Source organism: Zalophus californianus, chromosome 9 (assembly GCF_009762305.2).
Source record: "Zalophus californianus isolate mZalCal1 chromosome 9, mZalCal1.pri.v2, whole genome shotgun sequence".
Classification (NCBI taxonomy): domain Eukaryota; kingdom Metazoa; phylum Chordata; class Mammalia; order Carnivora; family Otariidae; genus Zalophus; species Zalophus californianus.
The window spans coordinates 108,785,540-108,813,303 of NC_045603.1; the positions used below are offsets into that span (position 1 = coordinate 108,785,540).

Genomic DNA, 27,764 nt, shown 5'->3' on the forward strand with positions numbered 1-27,764 from the left:
GCATTTCCCTTGATGTCTTTCTTTTTACAATTTTTGCTTTAGCTCTTCTCCAAAGCCAGCTATCATTTCATGCACAGTAAACTGCAGCTACATTTTTGATGGATATCCAAACCAGATCACTCTCCTTTACCAGTATGGATGGTAATTATCTACGGCCATAAAGGGTAGAGAAGTTTGCTTCCACCGGAAGCATAAGGAAGGCTATCATAAACTCAGCTGATGTGGTGGAAGCAGTCCCTCACTTCCTAGTATGTTTAGTTCGCTGTGGAGGCATTTTCTCCTACCTGGCCAGATAGGGAAGGTGGCTAGGTACTGATACAGGAGAGCAATATATTTACTCAGTGTGCCCAGAGCACAGAACAACCATTCTTACTGTATGAACTGTGCTCAGAACACTTAGTAGTACTTTTCAAAGTGTTCACAGATTTTTACAAATAGGAGTGGTTCTGTGTCATCCCTTGCCACGTCCACTTGGAAAACTCTTCCAGCTGTATCCTGTTACCAATGATTTGCCATGGGCTTCATCATCTCTGCTTGAACTACTGTGTTGGTGTCACTAAAATCAAATGTTATCCGGGCTTAGTCATGCTATTCCTGCCTCCCCCTGATACCGATCATTCCCCCATCTCTGCATCCACAGCATTGGCTTGGTGGTTCTGGTGTAGTATTTTTTCTTAGGAGTTTGCAGAGAACAGAGATCTTTTTGTTTTTATTTTTTTAACTTTGGTCCCCAGCACGACACATTAATCAGAATAGGTACTAATGAAGATGTGTTGAGTTGGTTTCTTCTCAGTTGAATAAATATTGATGAGAAACTATATTCTCATGAAACTGAATGCCACAACGGTGTTTTTTCTTCTTTTCTGAAACACAGGATAAAGGATATATAAGAAGACCAGACATGTTCTTTTTTCAAACTTCTATTTGATTGCAATTCGTATAGTCACTTGTTTGCTGCCAATATTTGTGTTCATATATGAAAGTTTTCCTCAAATATTCAATCCTCCTAATGTCTAAAAGACATCAGCCTTATTTTTTTAAAAAGATTTTATTTTATTTATTTTAGATAGAGCCCATGTGAGTGGGGGGTAGGGGTGAGGGGGCAGAGTAAGAAGGACAAGCAGATTCCCTGCTGAGCACAGAGCCCCATGCAGGGCTTGATCTCATGACCGTGAGATCATGACCTGAGCCGAAACCAAGAGTCGGATGCCTAACTGCCTGAGCCACCCCACCACCCCCATCAGCTTTATTTTCTATAATCCCTTAGAAATAATGATGTATAGGAGAACAGTGAGAAAACAGAAGGAAATAGAGGAGGAGAGAACTCGCATGGAGAAAGAATTACTCTAAATGTAAATCAATTTTGTATTTTCCCATCACTTCTTATTCAGCCACAGATTTTTTTAATGGACTGTATTTGTGTTTCAGCATTTCTGAGGAATACACATATGCATACCTTCATACACACAGGCATATATGATCTTTCCTAAAGTTGGATGTCCTCTATTTATAGTAAATATTTTTATGTTTTTCTTTCTCTTCACAACAGCTCTTTGAGTCCAGATGTTGATCCAGTTCTTGCTTTTCAACGAGAAGGATTTGGACGCCAGAGTATGTCAGAAAAACGCACAAAGCAATTTTCAGATGCCAGTCAATTGGATTTCGTTAAAACGCGAAAATCAAAAAGCATGGATTTAGGTAGTGAGTACAATCTCCATGAATCTTTATCTAAATAAGGTTTAGATGCTTTCAGATTAAAATTGATAGTCCCAAACACATGTCTGTTTACTTTAAGCAATAGAGAAAATAAATGTGAAATGTGACAATTTGGCAAAAATTAGTTTTTCTTTGAGTTTGAGATAACCATATTTCTCATAAGTGGCATGTTTACATAATATGCAGTATGTTAATATATATGTTTCCTGATGATAAAAGAAACAAACACATGCATATCATGCTATATTCCTGCATCTTTATTTGAAAAGATGAAATGTTTTAAATTTTGGCTGTTTAAAACCAATTTTTTGAAATAGAATTTGGTTGGCTGTGGGATTCTTGAACTAGAAGGAGAAGTTTTGGAGAGAAACCATTATCTCAATCCATGTGTAGAATTTGGTTACTTCATGATATCTTTCTCTGCTATTCTTTAAGGTTTACTTAATAGATACTCTTATGTGTTGATAATTAAGGCATGTAATTGAAGTAATAATTTGAGAGAATATTTGTTGTAGAAAGTATTTGGAAGCAAATGGGAGGAGAAAAATAATCATAGTTGTTCAAACACCAATCAGGTAGTGTCTCTTTTTAAATCAAAATCCACCAAAAAGCAAGCAAACAAAAAAGTAAAATAATTAATTATATCTATAAACTGATCAGATGATTTACAAAACCTTTGTTAATCAACTGTAACTTATTTATGCTGTTCTCTGGTGGCTGTTTGTACTTCAAGACTAAAAGTATTAATTTATCACATGCATAAAAGAAAAATTTGGCGATGCATTGCCTTGGCTAATTATGATATGCTAACTTAAAAATAACACACGTGTCTGTGAAATGAAATGACTGGCATTTTGCATGGAGACACTGCTTTTCCCCCCTTTTTTTGATTATGAATGTTTGCTTGATGTTTCATATTATTTGCATGAAATATTACCTAAGAATGATCACCTAACTGAAAAGATCCGGGAATGGTTGAAGCATGTTGGGCTGTGGGAACTAACTGCGCTAACCAGTATACATTTACCTTTTAACAGTAGCTGACGAGACTAAACTCAATACAGTGGATGACCAGAAAGCAGGTAAGAATGGACAGTTAGACTGTTGCCATAGAAACTATGGTCCAAGGAGCTGATAATAATTATAGAACTGCCAATCATATTGCATGTAAACATAAATATTCCAGTCTTGCATGGATGTTTTCATTGTAGGAAATCAAATTGTGCAAGAAAAGAAAAATTTTCTGTTAGAGGGAATTCATCAGTGTAGTACATACTAAGTGCAAATATAACTTAGTGTTTCAAAAATGCTAAAACAATGTAGATTTTTTTTTAAACTCATTTTTTCTTTTCTTTCTTTAAAGATTTTATTTATTTATTCATGAGAGACAGGAGGAGAGAGAGAGAGGGAGAGAAAGAGAGAGAGAGAGAAGCAGAGGGAGAAGCAGGCTCCCAAGGAGCAGGGAGCCCGATGTGGGACTTGATCCCAGGACCCTGGGATCATGACCCAAGCCGAAGGCAGACGCTTAACCATCTGAGCCACCCAGGTGCCCAACAATCTAGATTTTAATAGCATTTGTGTAGGAATGTTTTGTCGCAATTAAATAAAAATCAAAATCTTGAAAACAGGATCTCTTCTAGTAGAGCTTTAAGTGTCTAAGTCATTTATTAGATGCCTGGCTTGATGTCCAAACAATGATCCTCAAAGTGGTGATTTTGATTTGAAGGATAATAGCATAAATATAAATAGTTTTCACTGAAGGACAGTGTTCACTGTTGCTATCTTTAGATGCTCAGAAAACTGTAGTTCTTCAGATGCAAGAATTAGCTCATAGTTGTCTAACATTGAGTTAGACTATATAATGTACACAGCCTCCTTGTCTTGGCTTTGTGAACCTATTTTAAAGTTTTATTTTTTTTTTTAACTCATTAGGGCTTACTTCTAAAATGCTGCCTAGATTCTTATGTAGCGTCAATAGATTATATTGAACTGGGTTTTCATTACGTTAAAGAATTTACTTTTTATGTTATTTTATGAAAATAATCACAGGAAAGTCTTCATGTGTAATTAAAATAATGTGCTTTGTACAATGGCACATTTATGATTTATTATTATAAGTTTGGAATAGTGTTCTAATTATTCTAGATCCAGTATGATGTAGTCACATCACTTAGCACTAATTAGCTTCAATTCACCTCTTTAACCTGCAGTAGTAATTAGTTTTAGCCTGTGTATGTGTATCCATATACATATGTAAAGATTACTGTGGACATGGTTGGAGTTTTCACATTCTGTAGAGTAAAAGATAGATTATAAAATTTACATCCAATAAATCGTAAGATTAACCATAGTGGAAGGCGATTAACTATAGCTTCAGCCATTATTATGTTGTTATTTCTCTGATCAAACATGAAATTCACTGAAATTCTGAAACAGGGCTAAAGAAAAACTACTTGATAGTTCATATATGTAAATTAGTAATTAGTTTTGGAGTTAATAGTATTCAATACTTTTAAAGAAGTAAGCCTTGTCCAAGTTAATGTTCATGAAAACCAACTCAAACTGCTCAGGTTAAAGAACATGACTTCATATACTATGCCAGTCAGGTAGAGTCAGAAAAATTTTTAATTTGACCAACTCACTTTTACTGAAAGGAAAAGAGGTAATCTTAGTGCAATTAAAAAAATAGTGATGATATTCAGAGTTTAATTGAACACATAAAATAACTTTCATCGAGAGAAGGCAGATTTTATAATCTAATTCAATCTTGTGCTTTTATTGTGTTTTAAAATGTTGGATCCTAGATAAAAAAAAAAAGAAAGTTTTCCTTTTTTCTTTTATTTCCCCCACTATGTGCCATCGATCCTACCAAAGTAAACTAGAAAACCTTGGGACACAAAATTATTAAATAGACACCACAGTACCTTTTTTTTTTTTTTGGTCTATTGGTTTTAAATCTACATGAATAAAATGTCTAAACTAGATCCTTTCCACCCTGAAATATTGGGCAGTGAACAGATTTTCAGTTATTTTTCTTTCTTCAGTTCACTTGAATTGCTAAGATGATCATGAGTTTACAGGTCAGTCCAAAGGTTTTTGGTAGAGCCGCAGTGGCATTTCAGCACAGATCATCTGTCTAGCCATAAGCCTTTCGTAATGAAAATTGAATTCCATTTCCCTTCGCCCTTGCAAAAGACATCCTCTACTTTTTTTTGGCAAGAGAGGTATTAGTAGGTAGTAGAAAAATAGGCCTAGGGAAAAATAGTATGATTACAATTTTCCCCTTTATTTCTGGATTTAAGGATCCTTTTTGATATTTGGGGGTAAATTTTCTTTGTGAAAGAAAAGAGAGAATAAGAAGAGAATTGGGTTTCTAACAGTTTGATCTTTGAATATAAAAAATAAGCAAAGTATCCTAATGACCTGATTTATAAAGAGCTTTAGAATATTATTTTAAAATTAAAAGATGCTGATTTGTGTGTGTGTGTGTAAGTAAGACTAATTTTTGCCCATACTTTCTTTAGAGAAAGGCATTTTTAATTTTCACCCCCTAGTAAATGCTAAGTTTATCATGTCAGGGTTCTCAGTAAACCCTCATTCAGGAATCTTAACATTTTTACTTAACAAAATCTTTGTTAAAGTTCCTTTGTGAAATATCATACTTAAATGTATCATATCCATGTTACAAATTAGAAGTCTCTTTCTGTAAAGGACCAGATGGTAAATAATGTAGGCCTTGTAGACCAAACAGTCCCTGTAACAATTACTTCATTCTCATGTAGCATGAAAACAGCCATAGAATATATATGAACAAATGGACATTCCAGGTTAGGCCCATGGTTGGCTGATCCCTCTTATAGGTTCACAAATTACAAATTTTGACTTTTTGTGTAACTTTACTATGAGGATTTTCAACCATACATAAATATAGAGGCAATAATTCGCTGTATACACAATACACACCATGGCCAAAATGTTACACTACCATGTTATAATTTCAGAGGGTGGCGTAGATAGGTAAGTCTTAAGTTATGCTTACAAAATATCTATTGCTTATTAATATTTTCATCATTGTTTTTTCACCAGATTTGCCTTTGTTTATGTATTTTAGTACATACATATATGTTTATATATATATAAATACTTATATGCATGTGTATATATAGACATATACTTATTAATACTCATGCTATTTCTGGATCTCATTATTAAAATGTTTAGTGCTGTGAGTATATTAAGTCAAATCTCAGCTAACTTTTCATAAACAAAATCTTAATATACCTAAGTGATATTTTTATGAAAATCTTTACTGGAACCATGAAATCTTTATTGGAGAAATATAGATAGATATGAATATACACACATACATATATACATATGCATGTCCTTTATGCTCCCAAAAAAGTGCCAAATATTTGCCTGATAAGTGTTTATAGAACCCAAATGCAGCTGGTAGGTTATGAAAATTGATATACATGAGTTACTCAGAAAAAGATTTTCCCTTGCTAATTCTAGGAAATATAAAGTAAATGTCCCTGCCTACGAGTGATCTTTTCCTGTTCTCTTTGATTCCTTGATTTCTTACTTTTTGTTTAGTTCTGGAACAAAATTCATTTTGCTTCCTGTGACATGACTTTTACGAGTATTTAGAACATGAACTTGTCAAAAATTATAGTGCTATCAAGAGAAAAAGTAAGATTGATCATCCTAAAAAGAAACATTTCTTGGGAATTTTTGTCATAAAGTAATAAGATATATACAATCCTGCACTGAGAAAGTTCAGTAAATCATCTTTTTCTTCTAAGCACGATAATTGATGGATTATTTCTTTATTAGAATCATCTGTCTGCCTTTCTGCCTATGTTACATTTTTGACATTTATTCTAACTTAAAAACTGCTACCCCATTGTGAAAATCAGGTGAAAGATGTAATATAAATGGATCTTAAAAAGATAATTCTTGTTTTGACTCTCAGTGTAACTTTTATTCTATCTTCTACCCTGAGCCATGCAAAGCCCATGTCATAATTACTGCCTTTTAGGTAATAACATATCAAGGCTATGCCTTAATTATTGATTAACACGTGCGCCAATGACCTCATATTCAGATCAACGACCTGCTCTCTTCTACTTTCCCATTTTTTTGTACCTTTTTCACAGTGTAAGTGACAAGCTAGTTCTAAAACCTGGGTTGCCCAGTGGTGGTATAGAGCTGGTCTTTGAGTCATCGAGAGGCAAACTTCATCTACCTCTGAGTGCCGGGTCAGGCAGTGATGGATGAGGCTGTCTGCCTTGCTTAAAGAAATCCATTTTGATTGCCTTCGAAAGCTTGGTACTGCTGGTATTCTCTCAGGCCCCCTGCCCTATATCCTCCAGAAACAGCCAAATTGTTCATTCCCCCAACTCTCCCCTGCCATCCTACTGAAATTGTCTTCGTTAATTGTTAAGTTTTCTTCCTCCTGCTCATTACTTGTTCCTCAAGCAGCTATTACTCCCCAGCCTGGAGATAATACGTCCTCATGTTCAGCTCTTGAGTCTCACCTCCTTTACTGCTCCCTGCCCTTATGTAATTTGTTTCTATTCAAATTTTGCATTGCTCTTTCCAGAGAACATTAATGTTTCCCAGAATCTGGTTTCTGCCTGGTGCCAGGGTGCCCTAATTGTCTTGGTGACGAGTAGTCTTTTGTGCTCGTTTCACCTACTGAGCTGTGTGATGAGGAAGAGAATTCATGGAATTCATTGAGACAAAAGTTTAATTTCTGCTGTAAATAATTTGAAACTGTCAATAAATGATTTCAGTTAAGTTACAAAGCTTACTCTTGGTTGCTTATCTTAGCCTTCACATCATCCCTGCTTTTCAAATGAGCTTCTGGTTTATTCTGGTTCTTTTAGATTATTTACATACTTGGAGCAAATGATTTGACCAAAATTTTATCTCTTGAGCTAAAAGTGGAGACTAATAACTTAAGAGTTTTTCCTAATGAAAATAGAGAAAACAGACTAAATTTAATATATATTTGGGAAAAATTAAAATTAGTCACTATTACTTTATTTTTTAACATTTCCATCCACACTTTAAAACTCAGTGAGCAAATAATTTATGTCCCTGATGTTTTCCACAGTTCATAGATATTCAGGTGTATCATATTCACCACTAATTCTAACTAACATTTCGTTTTTGTTAATCTCCAAGGTTCCCCCAGCAGAGATGTAGGACCTTCCCTGGGTCTGAAGAAGTCAAGCTCATTAGAGAGTCTACAGACGGCAGTCGCTGAGGTGACTTTGAATGGGGATATTCCTTTCCACCGCCCACGGCCGCGGATAATCAGAGGAAGGGGATGCAATGAGAGCTTCAGAGCTGCCATCGACAAGTCTTATGATAAACCTGCGGTAGATGATGATGATGAAGGCATGGAGACGTGTAAGTTTATAATGTCTGAAAGAACAGAAGTTACGAACAGCTCTGTGGAGCAGCAGTTCTTCAAGTATGTTCCAGGGAACCCTAAGAGTTCCCATTATCCTTCACAGAGATCATTGAGGTCTAAACTTTTCATAATAATAAGAAGTTATTTATCTTTGTGTCCTTTCTCTCACAAGTACAAAGTTGGGTTTTCTAGAGACAACAAGTCATTTGATATTGTAATAGATTGAATGCAGAAGAGGTAGAAGAATCTGCCTTTTCAGCCAGATAATGAAGAGATTTGCTAAAATATAAAACAGTGCCATTGTTTGCACTCATTGTTTTTGGAAAATACAATTATCGTTTTATAAAAAAACAATTTCTGTTAACATAAATTTTGTTTTTTATAAAGTAATATTTTTAGATCTTCTCAGTTTCAATTCAGTAAGAGATAATCCACATAAAAATTATTTTGAGTCGTTAATAATTTTTAGGAATTTAAAGTTATCCTGAGATCAAAATGTTTGAAAACCACGGCTATAATGTGATATCTCCAGTGAACATATGTAATGATCTATGCTTTTGAAAACATATTTTTGTTTTATTTTTATGAATTACTCTTGCTTTCCTTGATCTGAGCTAACATATTTATATATGTGTACATTTCAAAATTGCAAAATACTTTAAGCGAAGATTATTGAAAGTCAAAGGTTAATATGAGTGAGCAGTATGTTTTCCATAGAATATTGAGAAAAAGGTAATATTTATAAATATGTTCAGATGTTACAGGGAGTTATCTTTTTTTTTAAAGATTTTATTTATTTATTTGAGAGAGAGAGAATGAGAGATAGAGAGCACGAGAGGGAAGAGGGTCAGAGGGAGAAGCAGACTCCCTGCTGAGCAGGGAGCCCGATGTGGGACTCGATCCCGGGACTCCAGGATCATGACCTGAGCTGAAGGCAGTCGCTTCACCAACTGAGCCACCCAGGTGCCCCAACAGAGAGTTATCTTTATAGTTAAACACTCATGGCATAAAAATAACCATTACATTGGCTTTAAAAATCAGAAAAAAAAAAAAAACAACAACATGTGCTATGGTGAGTGCTGTGAATTGTGTAAGACTGTTGAAGCACAGACCTGTACCTCTGAAACAAATAAGACGTTATATGTTAAAAAAAAAAAAAAAGAAGAAGAAGAGAGCAGGAGGGGAAAAATGAAGTGGGGGGAATTGGAGGGGGAGACGAACCATGAGAGACGATGGACTCTGAGAAACAAACTGAGGGTTCCAGAGGGGAGGGGGGTGGGGGATGGGTTAGCCTGGTGATGGGTATTAAAGAGGGCACATTCTGCATGGAGCACTGGGTGTTATATCCAAACAATGAATCATGGAACACTACATCAAAAACTAATGATGTAATATATGGTGATTAACATAACATAAAATTTAAAAAAAAATTAATGAAATTCCACTGCTGGAAGAGAACCACAGTTAGCATTTTGGTGTACTTTCTTGTCATCTTTCTTGCTTGTGTTTAATTTAATGAGATCATATTTATATCTAATAAATGATGTACTTTAAAAAATTTTTTTTAAAAGAGAAAGAACTAAAGAGTCCTAATAGTAAAAGCTGTTGATTAGCTTCTGTTGTTCATAATTACTACTTTATATTTTAGTTTTTAAGTTCAAATGTGACTCTATGCATCTGACTGTTGTTAGAAGGGATACTACCGCTCAAAGTTCAGGCAGAGACCAGAGATAATTGAAGTGGATTGTAATTTATTTGCAATTTAACTTTTGGGTGAACTGCTACTATCACAAATACCTAAGAAAGTGGTGGGGAAGAAAAGTTTTAGATAAAAATCACATTCGAGGAGACTGAAAGTGAAATTATATAGTTTTTGCCTGTTGCACATATAATGTTTTTGGGAAGACCAATACCTCTGCCATAATGTAGCATGCAGAGCAAAACTTGGGGAGAGCACTCCTCTACCCCACCCTGCCTTCCCAGCCCTTTACCTCATTCTCCATCTAAGGCTGGATGGAGCTTTTTCACTCTAACCAGCCAGTGATTTCAAATGTATGCAACTATTCTTGCCAGATGAAGAACATATTTCCTATTTTTGCTGCCAAGTCTGGGCTCCAAGATCCTGAGTCATACGCGCTTTCAACCCCCTGAGCTCTTCCCCACTGTATCAGTGGTTCCTTTCCAGTCTAACCAGTATCTCTTGTGCAGCCCTACTATGGTAGCATCTTGCTTCTGCCTGTCCTGGGTGTATATTTAATAAGACATGGTACTTTGGCCCCTATTAGTTCTTTTTTAAGCTTCTACAATTTATGATGCCTTTGAATTTTTTTCTTGTTCTCGTTAAAATGTTATTTAAATTCACTCATAAAATGTAATTTTCTCACATATAACACTCATTTCAAATGCATCAGGGAATGGAATACATATAAATACAAGGCATGTTTTTAATTCTGATAGGGACAGCCTTCAGAGTTTCTTAGCAGTGTAGATAGACAACTAAATTTGTTCCTATATCAACTTAGTTTGCTTTTATAATTTGAAATAACTGGTTTAAGTACATTATGTTAAAACTTTTTCATTCAGCTGCCATTGAGACAAAAAATAAGCAATTAGACAAATTACACTTTGTAAACCAAAGAGGAAGTTCTGGAAGAGATGGGAAAGACTTGTGACATGTGCATCTACAACCACAGAGTGCTGTGTTTTCCAAAAGTCCTGATTTTATAATTTTTTCCCCCAGACCAGTCTGTTGAACTCAGGATACAAAAGAAAAACAGCGTTTTTGTACGTTTCACACTTTTGCAGTCCGAGTTGAGATTGCATTAGTGGAGTGGAGTGGGCACTGAACTGGGATCAGGCGACTCGCATCCTGGTCCACGTTCTTCTGATGAATTTGGGATTCTGATCAAGCTACTTAAAACTCCTGAGCTTTAAGTTCCTCATTGTGCAACTGAAGATTTGGACAACTGGATCATTGATTCTCAACGTTGTATATTGTGACCTCTGGTCAGGAGGGGAGCCTCAGTGGTTTTGGGGGAGTCCAGAAGTCAGGGGGAGGCTGAGCAGCTGGGCCTCTGCAAAGCCACCAGCTCCACCCCTCACCCTGCTGTCACCCCTCTATTGCCTTAGCACTTGGGGTTTGTTTTTTTTTTTGAAAGTTACTTTTAATACATTGTGGTTGTCTGTAAATTTTAATGTTAATAGTAGTTCGCAGTTTTTTGGAAAATTCTTAAAAAGCTCTGGTTTAGATGATTTAGATGGTTTCTGAGGTCCTTTCTAGTTTTGACATTCCATGATTCTGTGTACCTGTTCACTTACCTGCCTAAATCCTGCCTTCTAAGCTCTCTCACCTCTGTAGGGCCCACGAAAGAAGACACCACCATGTCTGGTTTAATCCTGCATAACTGAGCACTTGGCCTGGCAAATCATAGGATTCAGTGCATATTCATTACGTCAATAAGTGAGCTCCTGCTTAACTAGTGCCATTGTGTCTCTGAGAGAGAGAGCCTTTCCCTCTGCAGGAAGAGGGGGATGGTGGTGTCACTTTGCCATCCCTGTTTGTATTGCACGCTGAACCTGCATGCACTAGACCTCTGGTGCCTAAGCGAAGTCTAAAAAAAAAAAAGTCCCTCCGGTCTGGTGTTACTGCCGCTGATCATTAGAGTGTCACCTTTACATATGACTAGATACAAAAAGTGTTCTGTGGCTCCCGTTATGAGAAAGACCAGCTCAGTCCGCTCTTCCTTTGGTTTCCTAAACAGCATCCTTGTCAGAGTCTGGCTTCTGGATTCTCATGGCCAGGTCCACATGCTTTCTGTCACCATGGCTTCCCAGCATCCACATGCTTGTTTCTGGTTGTACTCTGCATCCCTGCCTTCTAGGGCCTTGTCCCCTGTGGCCAGCGAGTCTCTATCCTGCCACTGCCTGTGCTCTGTGGGCCCCTGGCAGACGGTGCTTTCCTGAGCTGTGGTCTGATGCCCTTACAGCTGCCGGTGGCAGTGAAAATGCCCTTTCACTATTGAACGTGGCTCCTAGCAAACAGTTCTTTTGTTCCCCCGCCAGTGCGCCCCAGACGTGTGGGGATGGAGGGTGGGCTGTCGTTGGAAGGCTGTGAGGCTGTGAGGCTGTGAGCTGAGGCTGGGGATCAGGACAGATGGCCCCCAATACTGCTCCGGTCTCCTGTTTTCTCTTCCCACCTTAGCCCTTCAAGTAAGATGCTGAGGCATAGGCATGCTTGATTGCTCTTGTCAGTTGGGTCGAGCATCTCCCTGGTGACTATATTTCATGGCTCCGAACAGGCTTGCCTCTTCTCAGCAGTGTCGAAATCATGGCATGGGCACAACAATGGGGGCCAAGAGACTGGGGCGGGCTCCATGTGGTATCTGGTATCTGTCATCTTCTGTAACACTTACGTTCTTCCTGTGGAGATGGCAGAAGCCAGCGTTTTTGTCTCTCATTTAATCCATCTGGCCTCTCCATGTTGTGTGTGTCTGTCTGGATCAAGATGGAGCTTTGTATTCTGGGACCCATTATCTCTGAGGCCCTACCTGTGCTTGACAGGTCAGGGCATCCACAATCTGCTCCCTCTTCTATGCAAATTACATACCCTTCCTGGCTCTCAGCACGTGGCTTCGACATCTCCCAGAATAAATCAGTTTCTGTTGCTACATGCAACAACATGCTTTGTTTTCTTCTTAAAAAATATATGGTCCCATTTTTTTTCCTGTTAAAAGTTGTCAAACTGTAAGTCTTCCTATCAATACAGAAACTGCTTTTTGTTGGGGTCAGGAGGTGAAACACAGTGAAACCAAATACTGTCTTATTAATTGTACCTATTGATTTTAAGATAGATCTAGTTTATAATTTTAAATGTGAAAACTGTATGTCGAGAAAACTTGCTTTTGAGTAGCTTGCCCACTTTCTTTTAGTCTCTTATCAGGATATAAGAAAAGGCATAGCTCTAAAATATACATAACTTAGGTTAACCATATGAGATTTGAAGAAGGTAAATTTAGGTTAGTAAATCAGCTAATATGAGAGATTCCTGGGTAATTTTTTTGTTTATTAGTTATAAAACAGCATATTGCAGTTGATATCTCAAATTTTCAATGGTCGGCATTTTGCACACTCCTAGGCACTTTTCAGTACTATGTATTCGAGCAAAATATGCAAACCAGGTCTAATTTTATCTTAAACAAAACCCATTAGATTATAGAAAATCTGCTGTGACAATTCAGGATATGGGCTTCAAAGTCAAAGTACTTTGTAAAAGGTTACTAACTGATTAATATAGGTAATTAGATGTTTATAAAAATTTTTGTTCTGAAATGCTAGGAATAGCCTGTCCTATCCTTTTAAGCCAATTAGTATACTTAAGTATCACCTGCAGTTTAAGAAAAGGAGCTTTGATTAATTTAAGGAAGTTTCTTAATGCAGTATGCGTGTAAGCGTGTGAATGAGCCAAAGCTATTCGTCCCACTTCTTTTTGTAGGTGAATGTTAACTTAAGCTAAAAGTACAATGAAAAGTCATATCTGAAGTGTTTGAATTATAGCATCCTCATTTTAACCACTTTTTGATAAGGAAAAAGTATTTAAGTCATTGACCAAGAGCATACTTGGGAAACTGAATCATACTGAATGCATACTTTCTGATTCATAGTCCTGTGATTTTTCCAGAATACTAAACTTCCAAATCGGAAAGCCCCTATCTAAAACTACTTTAAAGTATTTAAGTGTGTATTCATGAGCTGTGGCTCCTAAAATCTGGTATTTGGGCTGTAAGTTCCTGGGGGCCATGGAGTGGTTCAACCCAGTGGATAAAACAGTCCTTAAGAAGTAATGTGGTTAAGGGCCACTGTAGTGCACAGGTTACCATGGCACCGAAGGTTGGGGTACCCACTTAGCCTATGTGGACTTAGAGCAGAAAGGGAGGTAGTGGGGAGAAGGCTTCCCAGAAGAAGTATTAGTGGAGATGAGTACCATTGCTTGAATGGTCTTCACCTGGGCATGTAGCAGGATACAGAACATAAAGAGTGAGGACCTTCTCTGGATTTCCATAGCTTGATTAAGGTCGATGTGTATAGTGCAAGTGACAGCATAATGAGGAATGAGGTTTAAGATGAAAGCAGAAGACAAATCACAGACAACCTTACTTAAATTATTTGCATTTTATACGAAGGACCTTAAAGAACCTTTGAAGAATTTCAAGAAAGAGTATGATTGCTGGGGTTATGTAGGTTAGAGAATGTTTATTGGGGATGGCATGGTAAGTGAGCAGTACCGGTGGCAAGAAAATCAGTTCTGTGTTAGTAATGCAATAATCCAGGTGAGTAATGATGCTTAGCAGTGCCAAAGAAAAGGAAGAAACTGCATTTACATGCTTAGCATCTCACACATAAAGATGGATGATGATGATGTGATTTTTCTCATTAGCACTTCTAGGCTCTGAAACTTAGAATCATCATCACACTGTGTAACCACTCCATTACCAAGCTTTCTTAATTTTTCCCCATGAAATCTAATTTCATTCCTTCTGTTCAATCTAGCCAAAATCCTCATTATTTAATATCTGAAGTTATTGTTAGGATCTCCTAACTGATCTTGCTGTCTTTAGATTTGCTGAGTAAGCTCTGTAATCACATTCTCAGAGTCCTTCAAGCCTCCCGGGTCATTCTTGCCCAGACCATGTAATCTCCATGAGGTGTATCTTCTTCCTCCCCCTTGCCCCTACCCTCTCATGGGTACAGTCGACTGCCTTCTTCAGGAAACTTCTTCCCAAGCAATCTAGTCTTCCCTTGACTTTCTAAAACCCTGATTATATAGAATGTGTCTGAGACTTTTTAGTATAAAGCATTTTTTTTTTAACATCAAGAAGTTTTTGTGGATTCCCCAGTACAGACTGGCTTGATAGTTTAGAACACCGGCTTTTGGGGGACAGTGATTTTGATTTCTCAATAAATAGCAAAATAGAGCATTGCTAGCCAGTCACTACTTTGTCACATTTGCACATAGTTGTGTTGTTAATTATTGTTTTTGTATTTTTTTCACTTAAAAAGAGTCAGAGCAGTGACCTGGAATCTCTTTCTTTGACACTAAATAATATTCTGTGTAGTGTTAAAACATACATTCAACACCAAGCTCACTCCTTGATTAAAAGTAAAATTTTTAGTGGAAGTTCCAACAGTAGAGTGATGAATACTATCATTTTGGTGTGTAACCAATTCATTCTGTCTGTCGAAAGGAACACCTTCAGCTTCATTATACATTGTCCCCATGGACAGGAAGCAGTATCCATTGTAGACCATCATTTGAATGCAAAAATCAATTAGATGCTGGAAGTTAATGTGAAAGGGTTCAGAAAATTGAGGGTGTAACCCTCATTGTACTTGTTCTGTAGCATTCTCTTGGGAAGGGAAGGATAAAGGAGGTGACATTCTACCAGCATCTTCAGGAGCATTTTACCTGTTTTATTTGGAAGGATGCATTAAAGAGAAGTTTAGAATAAAAAGTCGAAACAAAAGGTTTTTGGTAATAAGTCTTTAGTTCTTTGGAAGAGTGATCTTAATTGTTTTTGCCCTTCTGTCCACTCTTCAACATAAACAGTTATTGTTGTTGTTTCTTTTTAATGAACTAAACATACTTTTAGAATAGAATGTTTTTGGAATCATCTATTTGACCAGTCCTCCCGTTGCTGAAACCACTTCTGTGATAGCACATGGCACATGTCACATGAGTTCTTCCTATCTTTCTCTCCTTTCATAGTCAGACTCTTGCTTCTTCATCGTATCAGTTATTATTCCCACCCCCCATTTTAGGGTAAAAGCTTCTTCGTTCTTCTTTTTTCATGTTTGGTGGCAGCTTTTTGGGTTTTTTTTTTTTTTTTTTAGCATTTTGAAAAAGCTAAGTTTTCCATTGCCAAGAGCTCATCATTCTAATGTTAAAAGTCAGAGTCCAGAAAAGCAGATCCTGTTATTCGACACCATCTGTATCACTAGCTGTTCATTTTCCACATCTTTCTTCCTTTCCAAAGTCAAAATATTCAACTAAAATAAGAAACAAAAATAATATTTATATCCCCAAAGTTCTTGAATCTTGCATAGGACTTTGCAGTGCCCAGAAGTCCAGTCTTCATTAATTTTTATCACTTTTTTTTCTTTAAGATTAATCAGTAGAAATTAGTAGGGGTCAGTGGATTTGCTATGTCTAGTGAAATTTTCCAATTACTGATGTCTCATTTGAACTTACTCATTTTAAGTTTTAAGAAGATAAATTCTGAAGACTTAGTCATCCCATATGCAATTACTCCATTTAATTCTATTTCTTCTAAAATAAATTGTAAATTACTCAAGAACATGTGGTTCAATCATTAGGTATTACTGATACCTAGGGTAGTCCTCCATAAGTAGGGAACAATAAAGGATAGTTTTCCATATGATTATTTGTTTAATCATTCTGTCATTCACTCAACAAATATTTAATGATGCTTCTTTGAGCTGTGCCCTCAGAGGAAGGGACCTGTTTACTGGTGATTAAGAAGTAATATTATCATTTTCATTTTGTGTTTCCCTGTTTATACCTATTGAACAATTCATTTAACTCTAGTAGCAAGTCTGAACAAATCATTTAATTCTGGCAAAGTTGTCACAGTTACCCAGAATTACATTAACTGCCAACTCTTACACTTGTGATAGACTGTAGATCTTCCACAGCTGCTCTAAAGTTTGATTTACACAATGTACCTGTTAGGATGCTTTCAGCTGCATTTAATAGAATATCCAACTCAAACCAGCTCTAACCATGAGGAAATGCACTGTCTTACATAGCTGAGCTCTGGAGTTGGGCAGCTTCAGGGACCATTGATTTCATATGCCAGCAGTGTTACCAAAGATCCACCATCTTCCTGTCCTTTTGGCTGCACTATCCATAATTCACCTTATCCAGAGGGTAATCACAGAGCTCTGAGCTTTTGCCTTCTTGTCCATATCCAACAGAGGGAGTGAGCTATCTCCCCAAGCATGGAGCGTGTTTATGCAGGCTGAGGGGGCCATTCTCAGACTAGTAACACTGGACTATTAAATCAAGGGGCAGGTTGATCTGCTGCTGAATTAACCTGTTGGAGCCAGATTACATTCCTGAACATGGTCAGAGTTCCATTAGGAAGAAGAAAGGGGGAAATGGATTGTGGATAAGCAACCAACAGAAATCATTAACAGTATCAACAGTAGCAATGGGGGAGAAAATACTCTCAGGACCATGTGGTTTAGAGTCAATTTTTGATCGGAAAACGTTTGTGATAACTAGATAGAAGTATTTATTTATGGCAGGAGCTGCATAACTTTGAGTTTCAACTGAAACCTAATGTCATTTCCTCCATAATCATTAACATATAAGTGCCCAACCTTTTCCGAACTTCTTGGTGACCCAGTCCTAACATGATACCTTGCAGAATTAAGTAGCTTAATTTGTAACATGGACTAGAATTTTAATTGAGCTGCATTTGCATCTGTTGAAAACATGGTAATTAGGTATGTTTTAATTGCAGAATGACGGTGCTGCATTAAAGAGAAATGAGCAGCTTCACGTTAAACCTTCTTCAGAAAGAGAAACTTAAAGTATCTGCCTTCCTAGGTAATCACGTGGGAAAGTTCAGTGCATAGAGCAAGTTAAAATAGGCAGAAGTGTTAGTCAAAAATAGAAATTTCTGTTTGGAAGGAGGTAATCATCTTTCTTTGTGTAGGTTATCTGCAGAAGGAAATCAAATAATCTGTAAAGATGAAGAAAATTAAAGAGAAAAAACGTAAAACTTAGCATTTAAATAGATCATCTAAATATAAGTTTAGGATTAGTTCTTGCATTGTAATTTACGGCAGGAACACAATCGATCAAGCCATTTACTGCTAATATATTGCCAGTACTTTTCTTACTTGAAAAATTGTTTATATGAATTTTTTTGTTTTTTTAAGTTTGAGGGAATAAAAGTATTTTATGTACCTTATTATAAAGGTGGTATTAAATGTACAAAGATTGGTTGTAAAACTTTAAAAAAAATAATCTCACCAGTATTATCAGTGACTTTGAATATACATATTTAAAACAATTATACATGTGTAACCAATTTATTTAAGCTTTTGATAACCACCATAATTCTGCATGGGGACAGGGTCAAGTGAGAGATTCTTATTTTTTTCTATCAAATAATTTTAGAGTTCGAAGTATATATACTTTGATACTCTAAAAGAACATCTTATGTTTGTACATATGAAGCCACATATTGCTAAATATTTTTAATTATTTGGCATTCGGAGGGATTAGTTAAATCGGTACACCCCCAGAAGAGTTTCTGTGATAATGTAATATCTAAATTAGAATGTTCCGAATAAGCATAAAGAATTCTCAAACGTGCAAGTATCATTTTAAAACAGTCCACTTGCTTGGGGTAGGAAAGGGAGCAGGGATTTTTGATTTTATAAAATGAGGTTACAAAACCCGAAGTTAATAAATAATTTAATACTAATTTTCTCTGTTTCACCCAATTTAGAAAATAAGTTGTATTACATACACCAGAAAATTATTGTGAATATGAAAAGAATTGGCAACAAATCTGACTTCAGCATATAGTCAGTTGTGAAGGCACTGCCTTTATTCTGTTACTGAGCCAGGAGCAGACATATGCCCCTTGTACTTCTGCCAAAACTATTAGGCAGAAAACTAGCAGAATGGCTACTGATACTTCCATTCATGATTTATGATAATGGTTGCTGTGGAAGACTAAGTCATTTACATTTATTGAGCTCATTTTTTTGTTTATAGTTTCAGCTATTGTAGAAGGTTCTAAAATCCATTAGACAACACATATAGCACTAACAATAATCGCATAAAAAGATACCAGAAACTGAGGAGAGGGAAACCAAGTACAATGAGGCTTCCCCATGTTGTAGTTGGGGTGTGGCTAGTTTTGTCAGGCTTGATTAGAGGAAAGTAGGCATTGTTCTAAAACTCAAGGAATGGGGATACCCAGAGATTGGAGAAGAGTTTGTTTGGTTGGGATAAAGTCATGAGTCAGGTTTACCCACAGTCTTCCATCTGCTGTCTGCGTCTGCCTGGCAGTCCTCATTTTAGAAGAAGTTTAGAGAATGGGAGGCAGACATATAATCGTATCGTACGGGGAGGGCGGTTTTAATAAAAGTTACCAAGAGTTATAAAGTATAGGTAAAAGGAAGTTTGCATGTTGGGAATTTTAGAAAATCCACTAGCATCCATTTATCTACCTTGAGCATACCAACAGACCTAGGTTTTATAGTTCCCGAGAACTTACGAGAATTGCTTTATAATGGTTTGGATGATTGTCTCAAAGATGAGGCCACACCTGTTTTCCAAAGGGTTGAAGCAGCAGTTGGCGATCAGACGGAGCACAGCCATGTTTACGGGTGTCAGACAAGGTGCTTCATCCCTGCTAAGGCTATATTTATACTCTCTCAGGAGACTCATGTGTGAAAAGGTACATATAATTAGCATGTCTTTGGGCTAGTTGACCAGGATATTCTTTCACTGCTCTGTGTAGACCACAAAAAAGTATAGCCTTAACTCAGCATTTATTTGTAAGGCTAGTGATTTTCACTAGCAGTGCCCATCTGAAAGTTGTAACAGGCTTTCTCTATCAAATCTGTGTCATTCCTATTTATATATTAACTGAGAGGAAAAACAAATTTTTAAAAATCTACCACGCCCTTTGGAGTAGGAGAGTGGTTCACAAGTAGATAACCCTGTGCAGAAGGAGGCAGACCTTTCTAAAGTCATTTCTGTGGTTGCTAACCAGTCCTAGAGTTTTGTGTGCATTTGATCTGGCTTCTTTAGTGATTTCATCAGTATTAACCACGAGTCACGGCATTAAATGAATACATAGGATTGACAATAGGTTTCTGAAATACAATGCTGACCGCTGGAATTATCTTCTGGGCAGATTGTGTAGTGACTGGGTGATAGATTACTTCGATGTGTGTTGTGTGAAGCATGGAATTGAGCAATCACAAACAGTCGATGAAAAGAAATGCATGAAGGTCTTGCTGAAGTGCAACTGTATGGGACATAATACTAGAAAGAGCCCTGGACTGGGAGTATGCTGGCCCTAAACCTTTATGTTTCCTCAGCAAGAAATGGAAGGTATCGGTCTAAATGACCTCTGAAGCACCTTCTGGATTTAGACATGGTGATGCTTTTATTCTTGAGCTGTACGAAGGCATGACCTGCTGGCATGAGAAATATGTTGGCTCATGTTTTCAACCAAATGTGCCAACAAAAGGAATTGGTATTATGCTAAGTAGCTGGCATTTTTTTTTTTTTTGAACTGTATTACTTTGAAGTGGTCATGCCATTACTGATAATCTTTTTCTCAGATTTGTGAGGGTTTAATAGCAGAACACTAAGATACTGAGATTGTTTTAACTGGTCTTATTATACTTTGGTACTGTGTATTACTAACTCAAGTGTCCCTTGGTGGTGGAGAGGCAAGACTGAATTTCACTTGAAGATATATTAACTTGACTTAGAGGTCAGTTCTTTGTGAAATATTGGGAAGAGGCTTAACTGTTCTATTTGGTTCTGTGTTAGGAGAAGCTCAAAAACATTGATTCATACTTTATTTGTTGATGCAGGAGAATAAAATGACCTCAGAAGTCAAAGGATAATCTGAAGCCCTGATAATTCTTACTCTGTTTGGAAGAAAATCTTAGGCAACCAATCTCAGAAAAGATTAATGAGAGTGGCTGCTAATATGTACATATATTGTTTCTCACTTAATATAGAAATTCTTAAAATTCTTTTGGTAGGTGGAAACATCATACCCTAGTTACTTGTCATTCTTTCAAATCAAAAAGTTTGGGGTATTGAAGTGCCCTTGAACCATATGCTTGCCAAGTGTTGGTTCAAAGAATAGAATATCATTATCAATAAGTAGGTCTTGTATCTGCAAACTTCAGGGGAGTGTGAGGTTATTGATTTACACATTTTCATGGTTTTATCCATTTTTGTTTCCTTGTCATTGTGTAGATGGACATGCAGAGTTATTTAGGATTAGAAGATACAGTAGCATTTGCTTATGATGTTAGCCTTATGTAATGACAGTATGAGGAAAAGTTGCAGAGACTGTAAAGATCCAGTTGTCTGTGTGCAGAAATCACAAATGGACATATTTGGGAGCCTGAAGAAAGAAGTCCTTGTGCTAGTATTGGTGTGCTTACTAGTGAATGGTGTAGTCTCACAAATTAATAAGGGGCCAGAGTGGATCTACATTATCCTTACCCATGAGGAAAGAAAGCACTTGAGGAGGGGCTGCTTGTTTTCTTTGCATCTTGCAAGTACAGAACACAGGGTCTATGCTGTGTGATAAGGACCTACTAATCCCTCCAGCAATGCATGGCTGCATCAAGGAGGATGTTAACCCTAGTGAAAGAATCAGTATCTGGCCAGGAAGCTGCTTCTCTCTTACCATTGGCACATGATCTTCACATAGGAATACCCATGTGCTTGGTAGTCATCCACATCACATGTTCAATTCTAATTCTCCTCAAAAGTAAATAGCACAGGGGTGCCTGGCTGGCTCAGTCAGAAGAGCATGTGACTATCTCAGGGTTGTGAGTTCAAGCCCCACGTTGGGTGTGGAGATTACTTAAATAAATAAAAACTTAAAAAGTCAATAGCTTTGCAATCCACGTTGATAGCAGGGCTGAACAACGGTAGAAAATGTGGGAAAGCAAAATCTGCACATATATTTTAGCCTCCTTCACTTTGTTCTTTTGGTTCATTGTATTCCTTATCCATTTTTGTTTTTGTTTCCCTTCCAAGTGGAAGAAGACACAGAAGAAAGTTCAAGATCAGGGAGAGAGTCTGTATCCACAGCCAGTGATCAGCCTTCACATTCTTTGGAGAGACACATGAATGGAAACCAAGAGAAAGGCGATAAGATGGATAGGAGAAAGGAGAAAGCTGGCAAAGAGAAGAAGAAAGACCGAGACAAGGAGAAAGAGAAAATGAAAGCCAAGAAGGGAATGCTGAAGGGCTTGGGAGACATGTTCAGGTAAGTCTTTACCAACCCAGAGCGGATCATCCCTAGACATCCGTGAGTGTGAGCTTAATACAGAATTCTACGAGCCCAGATTTGAAAATGTTATCTTTGAGGGCAACCAAAAATGTTTTCTAATGTTCATTCTTTGCTGTTGCACTTGTAATTTCTCAAGGATTTCACTTCAGTTATTTCAGACCATGGTAGCAGCCTTAAAGATGGTATCTTGCCAGCCACGTAAATAACCGTGTGAGGAAGGAAGGACCAGTCTTCATGTTAGCTATGCTTGAGAGAAAGAGCCCCATGGAGACAAAGGGCTGTTAAAGCGGTCTGTGTTCTTTTGTGTGTGTGAACAATGGTTCATTATTTAAATTTAACATAGAGCTCAAGTTAGTGGCAGCATTTAGAGGTTTATTAATAACAAGTCTAATAAAAAATGTTACAAATATAGCTTCAATTAAGCTGTGTTGATTAATTTAAGACCTATTACTTAAGTCTGTAAAGATTTCATTCAATGTAGGCTCTGGCTGTTTCCTGACACTTGTTTTTGTGTCCCTAAATTATGCTCCGGGATTACTTAGCATATCGTTTTTTACAAATCATTGCTCCACAGTAAAAGTGACAAGTTGTTCAGAAGTTGCACTGAAACTCTCCCATAAATGTTCATCTAAGATGATTTATAATATTCAGGCATTTAATGTTAAATATAAAGGTTGCTCAATTGTTCCATAAATTAAACCCCTAAACATATCAAGACGATGGTTTCAAATTAAAAACATACAGCACAGCCACTTGACTCTTCAAAAAGTAGTTGCCCTGTATTAGGAATCCCTTCCTTTTAACTTTTTTTTAATTGCAAAATGTGAACAAGAGTTTTTATTTTCTTGGAATTTCTTGATTTATGATCCTGAGGTTGACCTCAGTAACTCAGGGAGTTAAAGATATGTCAAGCCTGCAAAGTTGAGGACTAGGGGCCCAGCCTGCAGGCCACACAACACAACAGATGTGCTCTGTACATGTCTGATTAAGTTGAGTGCATGGAAGCAGTAAACTATAGACCTAGATAAAACAAAGCCTGGTCCATTGGTGGCATTAGCTTTCATTTAAATACGATGTGAGTTCCATCTCTGATGCTTCAAAGCATTGGGACTTTCATAGTTTTACATTAGAGTTTTTCTTGTTTATGTACTACTCCTGAGTGCTTTTCAGTCAGATTGTCTTTCTTCCTTATATGCTGTGTCCAAGAACACCTATGGGATGCAATTGCTCTAACGGCCACTTTATTTCAGTTTCTGTGCTAGCCAGGGGGCTTTTCTTTCTGTATATGCAGACTGACATCTCATAAGTTGGCACCTGCGTAACACACGACATAAGGCCCTTGCCCATCAATTAAAGTTTAAGAACTGTGTACTACTATCTTCTTTAAATTAGAGAATACGAGATGGGAGGGTACCTTCCCTGAGACTTACACATCCAACAAGTAGTGTGGTCTTGTTTCCAGGTGTCCTCCTGAAGTCACATTGAAAGCCAATGGCCTCTTAGTTTTCCTCCTTTGTCAGCCAACATTTATCTTGACAGATTACAGTGCTCTGTTCTTCTCATGGAATAAAAAAAATAAGCAAATTTCTGGTGTGTCTTTATAAAATATGTTATAAATTATTTTCATTATAAATTGTTTTTTTTCTGTAATTTACAACTCCAGAGTAAGAGAGGGTTTATGGTAGAGTTTTTCCTTTCGGAGGCCAGAAGAGTGGACAGTGTGGGGGCCATGAGGACCTGTATGTTTCAGAGGGACCCTGAATTGTAACTCAAGAACCACCTTGTTGCTAAAAGTTCTGTAAAATACTATATGATGTTTTCTCTAGACCAAATTCTATGGGTTATACCTGCACCCTGTAGTGAAAGCCAGCCTTGTGATAATTGTAATTTCAAAGGCCTGCATATTTTCGAAAACTAACTTCTTTGTTTAGGTGCAGGAGCTAAAGGGTTTTTCCCCCCCTAAAAAATTAGCTTGTATTCTCCCAGTGTTTAAGAATAGCTATTAAAGAAAATCACTGACATTCATACTTTTTTGGGAACATAGCATCAGTGGTTTGCTAGCATCAGCCCACATTGGCTTCTGAGAGCCAGTTGCGCAATGTTTAGAAATGTTGCCAAATGGTTGTTAAACACAGCCATTATAAAAATTAAGTAAGTTTTATGAAAATCAAAAGCAGTACTCAAAATTTACCAGTTCCTAATTATTTTATCACATTTTACCACGATATCTGCGTTTGAGGTTATTTACCCCTCTTGCATTGGCACGGTGCTAACACTTTACGCGGGGGCGCAAAAACGGCTCTCACCAGCTCTACCTTTAAGACATAATGCTGCTGGTTGAATGTGAGCCGTGTTGGGAGAACTTACACCATGGAAGTGTATGAGTTCCACAAAACAGAGCCACTTCTCCTAGGAGAACAAGATGCCACCAAGTGAAGAATGTAAATCTCTCTTAAGCAGAGTCTCAGTATCTTGTCTAGTTTCCTTGACCATGGCTGTCTTCCATCTGGGTACAAACCACTGCCTCAGTCCTTTGGGAAATGGTTGTAGCTTGCCAAACACTTCTCCTTGAAAATGATCTGAGAATAATTTATTAAACATAAAATAAGCTTTTTGTCTGATTGATTCTTGGCTCTTAATCCTTCACACCATTATATTATGTTCTTCGTATTGGAGAAGACTCTTAAAGCGTTGTTTAGATTTTTCAAAACATTTTGTAACTACCTCTCATACTTACTGGATCTCACTGTTCGAGACTAATACACTCTCAGATTGGTTCTTTTATGTTTTTTTTTTTTTTAATAACGGGAATGTAGTCCGATTTTAAAATTAGTTTTTCCTTTCTTTTTGTTCTCTTATGGAGAATAGCATGTGATTTCCTTAGCAGTGTTGCTTTTAAATAGCTTAATCAAAATGTGTACGCGCATATACATTTCTTAGGACCGTTTGTAAGGAGGTTCGAGTGCGGCTGCCCGACATAGGCCTGAAGTACAAAGCAGGGACGTGCGTGTGTCTGTGTGAGAGCATGTGCGTTTGTGCATGTGTTGTTATGATTTTGTTTCTGTGTTTTGGTTCAGATAACAGAAAGAAAAAGCTAAGGGTCAGGGACATTAGATATTGGGAGTGTAACTTTCTGAGCATATGAGCTTTCTCTCTTTAGTTGCTCGAGGAGGTAATAATATGTTTTCCTTTAAAAACAGGCTCACCGGCTCTCCTCACCATCTCCCTCCACAGCCCCCCCGCAAACACACACACACTCTCTTCCTCCCCCTATAGATTGTCTGTGATTTTGGGTTCAATTTGAAGAGGGCCAAATATACGGACCCTGTTTTTAAAAGGGCACCAGAGGAAACCATGGCACCTTGTGTAGGTATTTTTATTTATTGGTATATACAGATGACATAGTTTTCTATTTCACACATTGAATGGTAGTCACAAAGATGATTTAATTATTGATAAATAGCTCTAGGATAGAATGTTTTGAGTCATATGAATCACTCTTCTGTTTATAAATTATGGAGTATATGAAGTGCAAAAGCTGGTCTTAATGCACATTTTAAATCACAAATTTAAAGCTATAAGAAATCAAATAAATGTAGTGTTTTACGTTTGTATGAGTTTCTCATTGTATATACTACATCTTCTTTTGCACATAAGGAACTCCTATTGCCTTAATTAAAATGGCTTTGTAGCTAAGAAACCAGAGTGTGCTTACTAAATAGGTAAACATGACTTGTAAATGTAATCATTCTTTGTGCAAAGTGCAGAACAGAGGGAGGGTCTGGAATTTTGAGTCTTTGTTTATGTTTGATTCTCAGATGCTTGGCTATTCAAATTTAATACTATAAAATATTTTTGAGAATTCTGCAGTTGTATGAAATTGTCCTTAAAGAGGGAAGAAACTAAATCTGTCCTTTAGAAGGAGAGAGATCTATTATTTAATGTTTTAAAGTGTGTTCCTGTTTGAAGGAAAGCAACAGCATTATTCAGCAACATGCTTTGCCTGGTTTCCATCTTCAAATTGAAATAATCCACACAGTAATAAAACCCTGTATTAGGACAATATTCTCAGATAGTAAGTGTTAAAAATTATGTGTTGCCCTTTTTTTCAGCTCTGGAGTAAGTACAATTTGATATTGCTTTGCCTAAAAGATTAGAATACTTTTATTTTGAATGTAGAATTGTATCCATCTCAAACTGAAAGTTTCTTAGAAGTGACCTCACTGTGCACATCTCAGGTTCATTTTATGCTTTTGTCCATATGTGACCGCTGAGAACCTATCGCTATGGAAAGCTAAAGCAAAAGTAATGTTGCAATATTACCATTAAAACTGAATCCTCCAATTACACTTAAAATGATTACCTGGGTCCCTGCAGCCTTGTTTTATTTAGTTCTGTAAGAGGAAATAGGTAATTTAGTTTGAAACCTTGTTTGGTTGAAATCAGATACACTGCTATCTTTTCCCTTTTAGAATATGATAGTTTTCAGAACACAATGAACAAGATCAGATTTGAAGACTTAATGTTATAGCTTGGATTACACTCTTTAGGCTTTGAGAGAATAACAACAGGAATGATTTTTGCTTCCCTTACGTGTACTTACTAACTGTGTGTCTGTACCGTGTTTCTCATTTAGCCTTGCCAAACTGAAGCCTGAGAAGAGATGAACAACAAACCAGATTCAAAAAGGTCTCGAGAAGCACATATTGCACAGTTGATTTTTAAACAAACAATAAATTTACTTTTAATGAATTCTTAGTGGCTGTTGACGAATTTTGTTTACGACATCAGCAGTTTCGATGGTTTGGTAATTTCCATATTAATCAATTTGGAACTTTTTCATCTTGATTTCGAGCTTGGGGGTTTAAATTACTGCTTGAAAAGGCAGAGAAGTGTTTTTTCCTCTCATTTTTATTAGCCCCTTTTCATAGTGAAAACCATAGTCTAGCTGCTGGCGTATTCAGAAATCATCAGCACACACCCGTCCAATGTTAGAATCTGCTTTCGAGACAATGTAACGTACCAGTTTGGTTTGTGTGACATGGTGGCCGAGGACACAAGCAGCTGGTAGATGAGCAGTCCCAGGGCAGGGAGGCCTGTGGGTTGGGACTGTCACCCACCAGTTGATAACCAAATTGGCCAGTTTGCAAGGTACTTTTGAGCAAATTTTAGTCCCTTCATAGTTTACAGGGTTTAGACAAAAGATGGAGGGTTAGGAAAAGAGATAATTGTGCTTGGGGGTGGCTGACCCAGGTTTAGACAAAAGATGGAGGGTTAGGAAAAGAGATAATTGTGCTTGGGGGTGGCTGACCCAGCAAGTCCTTCCTGGGAAAAAGTAGAGATACTCGGGCAAATAGTAATTCTGAGGTTTGCTGAGGCCACAGGCAGTTAAGAGCACACACCCTTTTATAACAGTGTTTCTGGAAAGAGTCAGCCTGACCAAGTGATGTAATCACAGCTCTCTGAACGTGCGGGTGGGTCTCAGCCTGTCCTTCCTTTAGGAGGAAGCCTTCTGCATATAAAAAGTC

The 27,764-nt window shown here is 37.2% G+C and overlaps 1 protein-coding gene across 9 annotated transcripts in view; it reads left to right on the forward strand.

Moving 5' to 3' along the window:
* The window catches only part of PARD3 (par-3 family cell polarity regulator), a 646,927-nt gene that overhangs the window by 428,310 nt on the left and 190,853 nt on the right, over window positions 1-27,764 (forward strand). For 5 of the 9 annotated variants that reach the window (XM_027592712.2, XM_027592716.2, XM_027592715.2 and 2 more), the window contains 4 exons: window positions 1,550-1,701; window positions 2,754-2,798; window positions 7,909-8,136; window positions 21,981-22,212. In XM_027592712.2, the coding sequence (XP_027448513.2) occupies window positions 1,550-1,701; window positions 2,754-2,798; window positions 7,909-8,136; window positions 21,981-22,212 (657 nt within the window). Of the gene's footprint in view, window positions 1-1,549; window positions 1,702-2,753; window positions 2,799-7,908; window positions 8,137-21,980; window positions 22,213-26,872; window positions 26,989-27,764 lie in introns of those variants that run through there. The other 4 variants (XM_027592717.2, XM_027592718.2, XM_027592719.2 and 1 more) reach the window with 3 other exon arrangements.